The sequence below is a fragment of the Giraffa tippelskirchi genome, chromosome 2 (genome assembly GCF_054371585.1).
Source record: "Giraffa tippelskirchi isolate mGirTip1 chromosome 2, T2T-mGirTip1v1.2.pri, whole genome shotgun sequence".
NCBI classification, from domain to species: domain Eukaryota; kingdom Metazoa; phylum Chordata; class Mammalia; order Artiodactyla; family Giraffidae; genus Giraffa; species Giraffa tippelskirchi.
Genome location: NC_137276.1, coordinates 170305538 through 170317681, shown reverse-complemented (window position 1 = coordinate 170317681; position 12144 = coordinate 170305538). Strand labels below are relative to the sequence as shown.

The 12144-nt window shown below is 39.6% G+C and overlaps 1 protein-coding gene and 1 non-coding gene across 4 annotated transcripts in view; both read right to left on the bottom strand.

Moving 5' to 3' along the window:
- The window catches only part of COX17 (cytochrome c oxidase copper chaperone COX17), a 36617-nt gene extending 24748 nt beyond the window's left edge, over positions 1 to 11869 (bottom strand). Inside the window, exons 1-3 of one of the 3 annotated variants that reach the window (XM_081571953.1) lie at positions 11692 to 11869; positions 9624 to 9712; positions 3560 to 3673 (exon numbers count right to left, since the gene is read on the bottom strand). In XM_081571953.1, coding sequence (XP_081428079.1) covers positions 9628 to 9712; positions 11692 to 11798 — 192 coding nt within the window. In that variant the 5' untranslated portion in view covers positions 11799 to 11869 and the 3' untranslated portion in view covers positions 3560 to 3673; positions 9624 to 9627. Of the gene's footprint in view, positions 1 to 3559; positions 3674 to 9089; positions 9362 to 9550; positions 9713 to 11691 lie in introns of those variants that run through there. The other 2 variants (XR_014077358.1, XR_014077357.1) reach the window with 2 other exon arrangements.
- On the bottom strand, positions 9980 to 10052 carry TRNAE-CUC (transfer RNA glutamic acid (anticodon CUC)). The gene has a single exon. It is a non-coding gene; the product is annotated as a tRNA-Glu (tRNA).
- Positions 11870 to 12144: the final 275 nt, after the last annotated feature.

The window sequence follows — 12144 nt, the reverse complement described above, 5'->3', positions numbered from 1 at the left end:
AGTAGGAAACGGCAACCCACTAATGTATTCTTGCCTGGGAAATCCCATGGGCAGGGGAGCCTGGCAGGCTACAGTCCATGGGGTCTTACACACAACCTAATTTGGCTCAATCAGATCAAAAAGGTATGGGGCACAGGGTACTTCATGCCTTAGGAATAGTTTCTCTCTCCTCTGCTGGACTTAAACAAGAAAGCACATGATTAGCTTCATCAATCCTGGAAGAGAGCGCTGAGATGAAAAATATTGATAACTTGATCCTTGGATGGCATCACTGAGCCTCTGATATCTCTGCATCTAGAGTTTGCCCTAACCCTGGACTTCCAGTTATGTATTTTCCTTGATAAAGATTTTGTATAACTTAGCTGTCAAAAGCACCATCATCAACACAGAACTACCATCTTGCAGTTTATCACAGCTAAAGAAACGCTGGGTATATTCACACATGTACACTTTTTAGGAAAACATCTTGGAATATTTATCATAGCACTGAATATTCAACTTTTTATTTTTATAGCTTATATACACATATCCACCAAAATATAAGCTTTTTGAGAGCAGGGTCCATGTCTTACTAATCTTTGTTCATTACTTAGCACACAGTTGGCATTTAGTATGTCCTCAGTAAATGTTGAGTCAAGCATCCTCTCATTTCGAGAACAGGGGATACATATGATTCACATATGAATATTCAACATTTAGGACAGTTCCTTGCACATAACAGGCCTTCACTAAATATGTACTGAGTGAATAAATGAATTTATGACTATGAATACATAATTTTTGTATTAGTTACCTGGTACAAGAAAGAACATTGGGTTTTTGGGCTTGAACTCTAATGACCAAGACTCACTTTCCACGTCACCAAATATTTGACCAGAACAATTTCTTTAACCTGACTGCCTGTACTCACCTGTGAAATGAGGATTATAGTTTCTCCTCACATCACACCTGTATAGTTACCCTAAAGCAGACCTTGCACAGGGATATGGTCCTATTCTCATCAACCTTCAAGTCAAACATTTCAAGGTTAGACAAAGGGAACTAATTTTAGAGAACAGCATGAATGTATCTGTATTGAGAATTTGGGAAGTATCATCAATAGCAGGAACTTAGCCAAGAGGTATGTCAGAATGTGGTGACAATCTATTAGGAAGCTAAGTTCATTTTTTCAAATTACTGTGGTAACATCTGTTACTATTATTAGTAACAAAATGCTACATATGATCTTTGGGAAGCCTTAAGCACTAGGGAATGATGGGCAGAGTCTTGTGAAATGTACTTTTAAGTATGGCAGATGTCAAGAAGGGTGGTTTAATTCCTTTACCAATCAGGTAAGCATATCAAATTGACAAAGGTTGAAAAAATTAATCTTGCTAAGAGGTCAGGAGACTAGACACCCTCAGTACTAAGGTACAAATGGGCACCCGCTTTCTAGAGATTAGTCAGGCAGAACTCTTCCAAAGCATCTGGCCCATCCTTGGTTAAATGACACTTATATTTTCCTTTGGAAACGTCCATTGTAGTGTTATAATGGAGTAGCCAACGGAAAAAAAAAAAAAACCCATACATGCAAAAAGAGATAAATGGCAAGGTCACCAAAAAGCGGTCTATTGTAGACTTGTGGAATTTCAGCTGATTTCTTTCTTCCTTATGTTTCCACAAAACCAACAAAACAAAAAACATTTTTAAAATCAGAAATAATTTAGATATCTGGTATGTATTCTATTCAATACTGAGACCCAGTTCCTAGAATGGTATCTAACATATAACAGGCATTCTATAAACATTTGTTTAATGAAATGAATGTACAGATAGAGAATTGTTTATGGTAAGCCATGCAGTAGATTTGTACATAGCTAATAGAAACCATATTGTAGAAATACACTCACAGGTGATAAAATATATTATGGAGAAAAGTTAATACTATGATTGCATTAAAAATACGTAGCATAAGGACTTCCCTGGTGGTCCAGTGGTGAAGACTCTATACTTCCAATGCAGGGGACAAGGGTTTGATCTCTGGTCAGGGAACTAGATCCTGTGTGCTGCAACAAGACCTGGCACAGTCAAAAACAAACAAAAAAAAAGGAGCATAGAAAAATGACCTAATTTTTTTGTTTTGAAAAACAAACCCAAAGAGATTGACTTGTTTGAGGTCACATAGCCATCTGTTGAACTTACGCCTGTCACACTTCAAAGCTACGCTCTTTTCTTCCCCCAGCTGTACAGCATGTGGGATCCTGGTTATCCCACCAGAGATTGAACCTGCACCCCCTGCATTGGAAGTGTGGGGTCTTAGCCACTGGACCGCCAGGGAAGTCTCCAGAGCCATGTCTTAACTAGGAAAGAATCCTTAGGAACAATCTAGTTCAGCTCCTTTTAAAGAAGCAATCTTCCAATCGTATGACACATGAACCCTACATATTCTCATTAGTTTTCACAGTATCTTTTGTTGTTGAGATTTAAAATTCAAAGACAGAATATGACCAAATGCCTCATTTGCTCAAAAGCAGCTAATAGGACCACAGGGCTGCTATAGTAAGTGATCCACACTTTGTGTTCTATTCACTATGTTCTATATGTTAGAACTATAGAACACAGTGAATAGAACATATATTCTGTATCACTATAGTGTAGGACTGCGCTATTTCATTAGTGACTTATTTGTAAAAATCCAGCCTCTGACCTGGGCCAGCTTCTAATTAATAAGAGATAACTGTTTGGCCCCTAGGCATTAAACTTATGATCCTAGTCTATTCTAAAATGTAAAAAAAGTACACTTAATTATGCCAAACAGTAGAGATCTTTCAAGCCAACGCACCCTGATGTGGTCCAAAATCTAAACAAGTTACTTTCAGAAAAGAGAGAATTACTGAAGAACAATAATTACTTAAAATATTAAGACTGAAGACTTGTCCAATTCTTACCTTTAAAAAAGTTAAAAATAAAAAACAAAACCTTCAATGAGATGGTTTGACTACCATATCCATTATAAATTGAGTACTTCTTTATAACTAATTTTTGTGATTTCATTAGGTAAGATCAGTATCTGCTTTCTCTTGACAAAAAATATCCAGAGTTCCCAGAATGACAACAAGAACATAAGAAATTTGTTATAAGATTTGTTTATATTACAGTCAGTCCCTCAGGATCTGGGGCAATTGGTTCCAGGACCCTCCTGTGGATACCAGAACCTGTGTTTGCTCAAGTCCCTTATACAAAATGGTGTAGTATTTCTATATAACTTAAGCACATCCTCCTATATACATCTCTAGATTATTTATAATACCTAATAAAATTTAAATGTTGTGCAAATAGTTGTAAATACAATGTAAACAGCTCTAAATACTATATAAATAGTTGAAAAAAAATGACAAACTCAAGTTTTATTTTTTGGAACTTTCTGGAATTCCCCTGCCCCCACCCCCCAATATTTTTGATCCAAGGTTGTCTGACTCCACAAATGAGAAACCCACAGATATTCCTTAAGAAAAATAAATACCACTTGAGGATGTGAGGAATACAAAAAGGAACACACCTGAAGACTTTTAAATAGGGATTTTTTTAAATAAATTATAAATAATTTTTTATTTATCAATTTTCAGCAAGGAACTCCCAAAGTTATTGAATCTTCTTCATTTTTCAGGAACTATTCACTCCCAAAGCAGAACACCTGTGAAAAAAATGTATTTTAGAAAGTTTCAAATTTCAAACATCATGCCAGATCTATAGAGTCAGGAATTAAGATGCTAGAAATATATGCTTCAGCCGAGGACTATTAACTAACTGCCACAATTAGTCTAAACCAGTCACAAAATAAAAGATCTACACTGTAAAATTCTAGTTTTGCTTAACTTTAACTATAAGAACATCATGGAAACTGTTTAATCCATTACAAGGTTTAATCTTTAAAGTCTTTGTTGAAGTAAAAACTATATGTTCATTTATTTTCTCAAAAACACCTTCCCCAGAGAGGTTTATTTTTTACAGATTTTCAAGCGAAGAGACTGGCAACTCCCTCCTTGCTGACTCAAGTATGTTTGGCAAAGATCCACGAAGTGGAAGGCAGGTCAGCTCTGTATACAAGGCATTTCCTGTGGAAAGTTACTCACTCAAACCCAAGGGCAAAGTAAGGGTAACACTTTTGAAATGAATCTGGAAAGATCAAAAAGGGAGAGCAGCAGAGGATAGGGCTGCTGGTCATAGTAGGTGTCTCTCCAAACAGCTCGTACCCACCCTCACTCCTATCCCAGAAGACAGGAACAATGCTAACAAGGCAGCTAAGCAATTTGGACTGGCCGACTCTTCAAGTCTAATTCAAGTGCTTCCCTCACCTACCTATTCCTGCATTTGGTTTAGAAAAGATAAGCTTTATCAACAATATAAATATATAAATTCTCTCTTTTCTAAAAGGCTCAGAGGAAGAATACATGTAAACATATGCAAAAATGAAGTTACTCATCATTTCAAGAGATGGCAGTCTGTGTAGTATTGCTACCTCTTTTGTTATCCGCTACTCATCATCAGGGGGGCTACCCACTGAAAGCCTCTGTGTATAAAGTCCTTGACAGGAGACAGTTATCTATTGAATGAATAAATGTTCAAATAGCAAAAATGACCCTTTTTCTTGACTCTCAGGATCATATTTTCAGACATCATCAGTTGTCTCTGAGTTTGTTTTATGTGTGTGAAATGAGCATATTTTAAGCATATGTTAACCAAATATTAAGTTCAATCAAGCTTGATAAATACTGAGTATCATCACCACTCACTGCTGGTCCTTTAATTTCTTTCAAAGATTTTAGCCCCCAAACTGTGTTCTCTAGGTTCCTCCTGGGTCTTAAAGGCAGAAAGATGCCAGCTGCCATTTCTAAGCAGGTTTTAGGTTCCTCTAGTTTCTCTTTCAGTAAAAGAAGCAGTCATGGACTTCCCTGGTGGTCCAGTGGATAGGAATCCACCTGCCAAATGCAGAGGACACGGGTTGGATCCCTGGTGTGGGAAGATTCCACATGCCATGGAGCAACTAAGCCCGTGCACCAAAACTACTGAGCCAGCACTCTAAAGCCTGTATGCTGCAGCTACTGAAACCTGTGTGCCTAGAGCCTGTACTGCACAAGAGAAGCCACTGCAATGAGAAGCCTGTGTACCTCAACTGTGAGTAGCCCCTGCATGCCGCAACTAGAGAAATTCCTTACACAGCAACGAAGTCCTAGCGTAGCCAGAAAAAAAAAAGCAGTTGTAAATGTCTAGAATCATCACCATGGCACCCTATTTTTTCTTAGGAGTAGTTTTCAAGTCTCTATTTTTGCTGCTATTAAATCTTCAGGCAATTTATATTTAGTATTATCCCTACCACTTCTTCAGCTTAAGCCAGTGGTTCTTAAAGACAGGAACACCTGAAAATTATCTAGGAGCTTCAGTTAACAGGTGCAGATCAGGGCTCAAGCTTGTGAATTTTGGAAAACATTCCTCAGATGAATATAAGGTACACTTCTGGTTGAATGTACTTACTTCCATATTAAGTTCAATTTTCTGGATTCAAGGTACAATTAAGATCTTATTTAGAAAATAAAAGCTACTAAAGTTTTTGAATTAAGGAACTTTCATGATCATTACTGGGAAGATCTGAGATTGCAAAACATTTTTCCTTTGACGCTATCCTCAGAAAAATGTGGTCTAATGGTGTAAGAGATACCAATTTAGTTAAGTTTATCTTACAACAGTGCAGATAGTAGTGTTGAATTTTACCCAGTTACTGACCTAGTTACTGAGTTATATCCACCTCTGTATTTCAACAAAAGGTCTTTGTAACTAGCATTCAAAATAAAGTTTTAGGTAAACCTAAAAATGAATACGTTGGCAGTAAAATCTCATTAAGTGCAAGGAGTGAAGTATAAAGTGCTTGCAATCTGGAGGGTGAAAAAAGACCTAGATTTGGACTTCCTTGGTGGTCTAGTCGGAGAAGGCAATGGCACCCCACTCCAGTACTCTTGCCTGGAAAATCCCATGGACGGAGGAGCCTCGTAGGCTATAGTCCATGGGGTCGCTAAGAGTGGACACGACTGAGCGACTTCACTTTCACTTTTCCCTTTCATGCACTGGAGAAGAAAATGGCAACCCACTCCAGTATTCTTGCCTGGAGAATCCCAGGGACGGCGGAGCCTGGTGGGCTGCCATCTATGGGGTCGCACAGAGTCAGACACGACTGAAGCAACTTAGCAGCAGCAGGTAGTCTAGTGGTAAAGAATCTGCCTGCCAAGGCAGGGGACACAGGTTTGATCCCTGGTCCAGGAAGATTCCACATGCCTTGGGGCAACTAAGCCCATACCCCACAACTACTGAGCCCATGCTCTAGCGCCCTAGAGCCGCAACTACTGAGCTGTGCTTCACAAGAGAAGCTGTCACAATGCGAAGCCCGGGCACCGCGAAGAAGAGGAGCCCCTGCTCTATGCAACTGGAGAAAGCCCGCACACAGCAAAGACCCAGAGCAGCCAAAACAAAACAAAACAAGATCAAGATTCTAGTTTTAATCCCACCACCTACCCATTCCTAACTTGAGCAAGTCTTTTTTTTTTTTTTTAACTTCATGGTCCCTCCATTTCCCCATGGGGGATAGGGAAATAAGGCATCTAGGACCAAAGTAGATCCAAACACCTGTTCCTCTTCCAAAAGTAGCATTGTGCTGAAAATAAAAAATATATTCTCAATCCTAAGAAAGGCCCTACATGGATTCAGATTCTTTTCATAACCAGGATTCAAAAATACATCATCAGGACATATATTAAACAGACCTCAATAGAATGTCTGCTATCCACAATTCCAAGATATGGCTATCTGGTTTCTCTTTGACAGTTTACAAAGCCTATTCATACATATATCATTTAATCATCACGATGACTCTAAGAAGTAGTTTGGTCACGTACTGTTCTCTCTCCTTTACACATGAGAAAACTAAGGCTCAGTTAAGGACTTGCTCAAAACCACACAACTGGTTAAACACCCTGTTTTCTAAGTCCAAAACTCTTGCATTTTCTTTTATACACAAATGAAGCCATAGGAATCACTCTCATTCTCCATCCCAATAACAAAGAAAACCATGATATCTTCTGGTCCTTGTGAATATATGTTACTTATAGCAATAACTGTATCACCTTTGAGATCCACATGAAGTCCAAGAGAAACTTCTGATGCTCCTAAAATTAGCATTTTAAAAAATCACCCTTTTTATCAAGGCAGGCTTAACCCTAAGCAACAGCTTACACAACTGACTAGAAAGAAAGGTTAGGGACAAGGAAATCATGTACAAATGTTGAGATTCCGTGTCTCTGAAATAATCAAGTTATACTTTTTAAAAATAGTATATTTTTTTAAAATAGTTATACTTTTTAAGCTCCCCACAACCATATTTACTTATTTTACAGAATGATTCACCATGAGCTTTCTAAAAAGTCACTTAAGTATATCTTGTATACACAGGTTTATAATACCATACATAAAAATCACAAAATATATTGTGGTTCTCTTTTTATAAACAAAAAAGTAAAACCCAGATATGATTAGATTAATATCTTAATGAACATATATTTAGTTCAAGCAAAACACACGCTAAGCTAGAGAACAGGAGAACCAAAGTTAAGCCTCAGGACTTTCAGTCTAGACTGTTTTCCACCTCATAGACTTATCAGCTGGTTCCTTATCCCCCCTTTTTCACAGCTCAATGAGGAAGGCTGGTCACATGTAAAATTCCAAAGAGGCAGGAAACAGGTGAAAGGGAAAGAAGCCAGGCTTTCTATTACTTTTATACTGGTATGTAGCTTTGGCTTTATCTCTCAGCTATTATTAAAATGGTGGTATGGTGTGGATGTTATGGGGGAGTAAGGGCACCAAGCAGAGGGAATCTGTCTAGAGACAGAGGATACAGGTCAGACCCTGCCTATAGGTAGTCACTTCATACACATGGGCCTTAGTTTCCTCATTTATTCATTCATTTAATTAAGAATCTTCTATTGAACACTTGGTATGTCCAGAGGAGCTTCCCCAGGTGGCTCAGTGGTAAGGAATCCACCTGCCAATGCAGGAGACTCGGGTTCGATCCCTGATCTGGGAAGATCCCATAGACCGTGTGGCAAATTTGCCCATGCACCACGACTACTGAACCAGTGCTCTAGGGTCTGCAAGGCACAACTACTGAGTCCACATGAAACCCGAGCACCCTAGAGCCTGTGCTCCGTAACAAAAGAAGCCTCTGCAATGAGAAGTCGGCATACCCCAACTAGAGAGTACCCCCAGTCTCTGCAACTAGAGAAAAGCCCATGCAACAACGAAGACCCAGCACGGCCAAAAGAAAAAAAAAAACTGAGGTTTTAGTTTTATTGGAATAAAGCATGGTACAAAAGAAACAGCAACAATTACATTTCTGTTTTGCAGAAAGCAATGCTTCCATGCGCTGCCTACTCCGTATTTAAAAGCTCTTTCTAAGTCAGAAAGAAAAACACCAATACAGTATATTAACGCATATATATGGAATTCAGAAAGATGGAAATGATGACCCTGTGAGACAGCAAAAGAGACACAGATACAAAGAACAGACTTTTGGACTCTATAGGAGAAGGTGAAGGTGGGATGACTTGAGAGAATAGCATTGAAACATGTATATTACCATATGTGAAATAGATGACCAGTCTAAGTTTGATGCATGAAACAGGGCACTCAAAGCTGGTGCACTGGGACAACCCAGAGGAATGGGATGGGGAGGGAGGTGGGAGGGGGGGTTTGGGACAGGGGGACATATGTACACCCGTGGCTGATTCATGTCAATGTATGGCAAAAACCACCACAATATTGTAAAGTAATTAGCCTCCAATTATAACATATAAATTAATTTTTTTAAAAAAGCTCTTTCTAAAAACTCACAAGATTAGAAACAAAAAAGAGAGAATATTTCCCTTTTAATCAGACAACTGAATTTTGTCTGGATATTCTGAACTTCCTAAGCCATGATTCTTCTCTAACATAACTCTAAAAGCTTTTGTCAAGCCCTTACTCGAAAGCTTAATTGTCCCCTTCCCAAATCCATAAAACACTCTCAATTTCTTTTTTTCTGGTGGCAACATGCAGCATGCAGGATCCTGACCAACCATAGATGGAGCCCAGGGACCCTGCAGTGGAAGCTGGGAGTCTTAACCACTGGACCACCAGGGAAGTCCCGTATTTCTCAATTTATTAGCATCATTTACTCTGTACACTAGAAACTTACAAGCTATTTCTCTAGTTATACTAAGGCATGTTAGATTAAGCAGGTGAGCTACCTTTCAGACAAGTGGTGGTTTAGTTGCTAAGTCGTGTCTTGTGATCCCATGGACTGTAGCCCGCCAGGCTCCTCTGTCCATGGGATTCTCCAGGTAAGAATACTAGAGTGGGTTGCCATTTCCTTCTCCAGAGGATCTTCCTGACCCAGGAATTGAACCTGGGTCTCCTGCATTGCAGGCAGATTCTTTACCAACTGAACTATGAGGGAAGCCCCAAGAATGCTGCTGAATGATTGCTAAACCTGTAAAGCAATACACAAATTTGAAGCAATCAGCCAATGTATTACCTTCCCAATAAGAAAGTACCATGCTCACCATTTCATATCTTAAATCCCAGGGCTCTCATGCACTCCTTGTGGGCTTCAATTAGGTGTCCACATTGCTCTTCTCCTTTCTCAATGATGCTATAAAACAAAATGTACTTGTTAATAAAGTAGGTATTAAGCACATTAGCGGTAAGTAAGCATAAGTGATAAGGAGTGAGGCAGAACATGGATCTGACAGAATACAGCTGGAGTTTTAAAAACGGAATTATACCAAATTTGTTTTTTTTTTTTTTTAAATATTTATTTTAATTAATTAATTAATTTGGCTGCACTGGGTCTTAATTGCCGCATGCAGGATCTTTAGTTGTGGCGTGGGAACTCTTGGTTGCGGCATATGGGATCTAGTTCCCTGACCAGGGAACGAACCTGGACCCTCTGCATTGAGAGTGCTGAGTCTTAACCACTAGACCACCAGGGAAGACCCACCAAATTTGTTTTTACTGGCTCTTGTGATACTTCCTTGCCCATGAAAACATTCCACAGATAACTAGTTTTGGAGAGTAGAAGAATCTGATTAGAAGCAATAATTATGCATATTAAATACTGACCCTAGACAATATCCAAGGAATAATACTGCTCTGTAATGAAATAAACTGAGTAAAAAGTTAACATTAAATGTACAGAAAGAAGAGCTTAATTTTTTGCCTATCACAGAGGAATTACATTTTTTATTCTGCTCTGCATTCAAATACCTCTAAATAAATTTACTTCTAGCCACAAGACACCCAACACAACAGCAAAAAACATCTGGCTGCCAAGGGTGGCCTGAGGAGCCTCACTCATGATGATCGAAGAACTTTTCACTTGTAAAATTACAAAGCAAAGACTAGGACCACGAAAAAAATCAATTACATGAAAAAACTGACTCCTGACTCTAAATAACCTGGGGAGCCGCCACAGGGGTCAGAGGTAACTGATGCAGAAGTTAACTTTAAAAAAGGTAGGTTCTGCTTCCTTCTAAATACAACCTATCTTTCACTAGCTTTAATGGCTGTCTGCATGGGATAGCAAGCTCCTTTAGAAAATACTAGCTAGCTTGCCCTGATCATTTATTAAATACTGAAAATACTGTGCTAAGTACCAAATATGACTTATAGCACAGTAATCCTGAAGGCAGAAAACTTAGGCTCATTTTACAGATATGAGGCAGAGATGTTAATTTGCTCAAGGTCACAAAGCTGGTTGGTGAACCAGGACTCAAACCCTGAAACTGGATCCCAGGCTCTTAATCATGATGCAATACTATCTGAAGGTTCAATAAGCACCTACTGTTTTTAACTGTGGAAGCACAGTATCCCACTGTAGTCTTCAATTCTCCCTTCACAGTATTACTTGCAAAATACTTAGTGTTAATGTCACTTATGCTGTCTTTACTTTCTATGTAAGGACAAAAAGGGACTGGAGGGAGAGGTGTAACACTCACATATCTTAAGATTCCTTCAGATATTTGTTCCACAATAGAGGCTGTATACAATAAAAACAAGAATGCGAGTTGAAGGTAATCTAGATGTACTATTCTGAACACTGTAATGTCATCTATGTCATAGCCTGGTTGATTTTTAAATCATCTAGCTAAAAGAGGTGGGGATAAGGGGGTTTTCTGTAGTGTTAAGAAACGTACCCTGTGTCTAACTATGTCTAAATTTTGGGAGAAATCACCAGAAAACGTACTCTTTGATACTGCCAAACCTCGCACAGCAATCATTAACTTTAAGCTCCTTTAAATCAAGCAGCATCTTTACCCATTTCTACGTTTTTGACCCTAAGGCAGTGCTTGACCCATAACATTTCCACGTTCAGAAACCCTTTGTAGGAAGGAATGAGTGGACGAAGCAAACCCGAGTCAATCTGACCTCTTTCCAATCCCTTCATCTGTTTCCCAAGGGTGAGCTAAGGGCTCAGTCTACAGACAGCCAACAGCGAAGCCTATTGGACTCTATAACCTTCAAGAGCACCACACCCCTAAGCGAGGACCAACACCAGCCCCAGGCAGGGCAGAAGTGCCTGAACGCTAAACGCGGAGCCTCCGGCCGCCCCCTCCCGGACTGCGCACTGACCACGCATCGCGCGCCTTCTTGGTCTCCGGGCAGGCGCAGCAGGGCTTCAGCGGCTTCTTCTCCTGTGACTCAGATGGGGTAGGGCTTGCGGCCGCCAGACCTGGCATTTTTCGTGCCCAAAAGCAGCAACTAGCGCAGACCGTCTGAACTCTCCAGACTTGGCAAAGCCGATTTGCGCGCACTCACTTCCGGCCGTGGCTCTGAAAAGAACAGGAAGTCCTGCCTCTCTTCCACAATTGGGGGAAGAGAGGGGAAAGGAGGGATTTTTTTTTTTAAAGGCGCTGCGCAGAAGAGTCAAAATGAGGTATTAATGTGAGGACGTCTCTTTGGTCCAGGAGCAGAGAAGGGAAATGAAAGTGGGAGGACCCACAAAGGAGGAGATCTTCTAGTCTTTCCCAGTCTATTATTTTCCTCTATTTCTTTGCGTTGTTCACTTAAGATTTCCTTATCTCG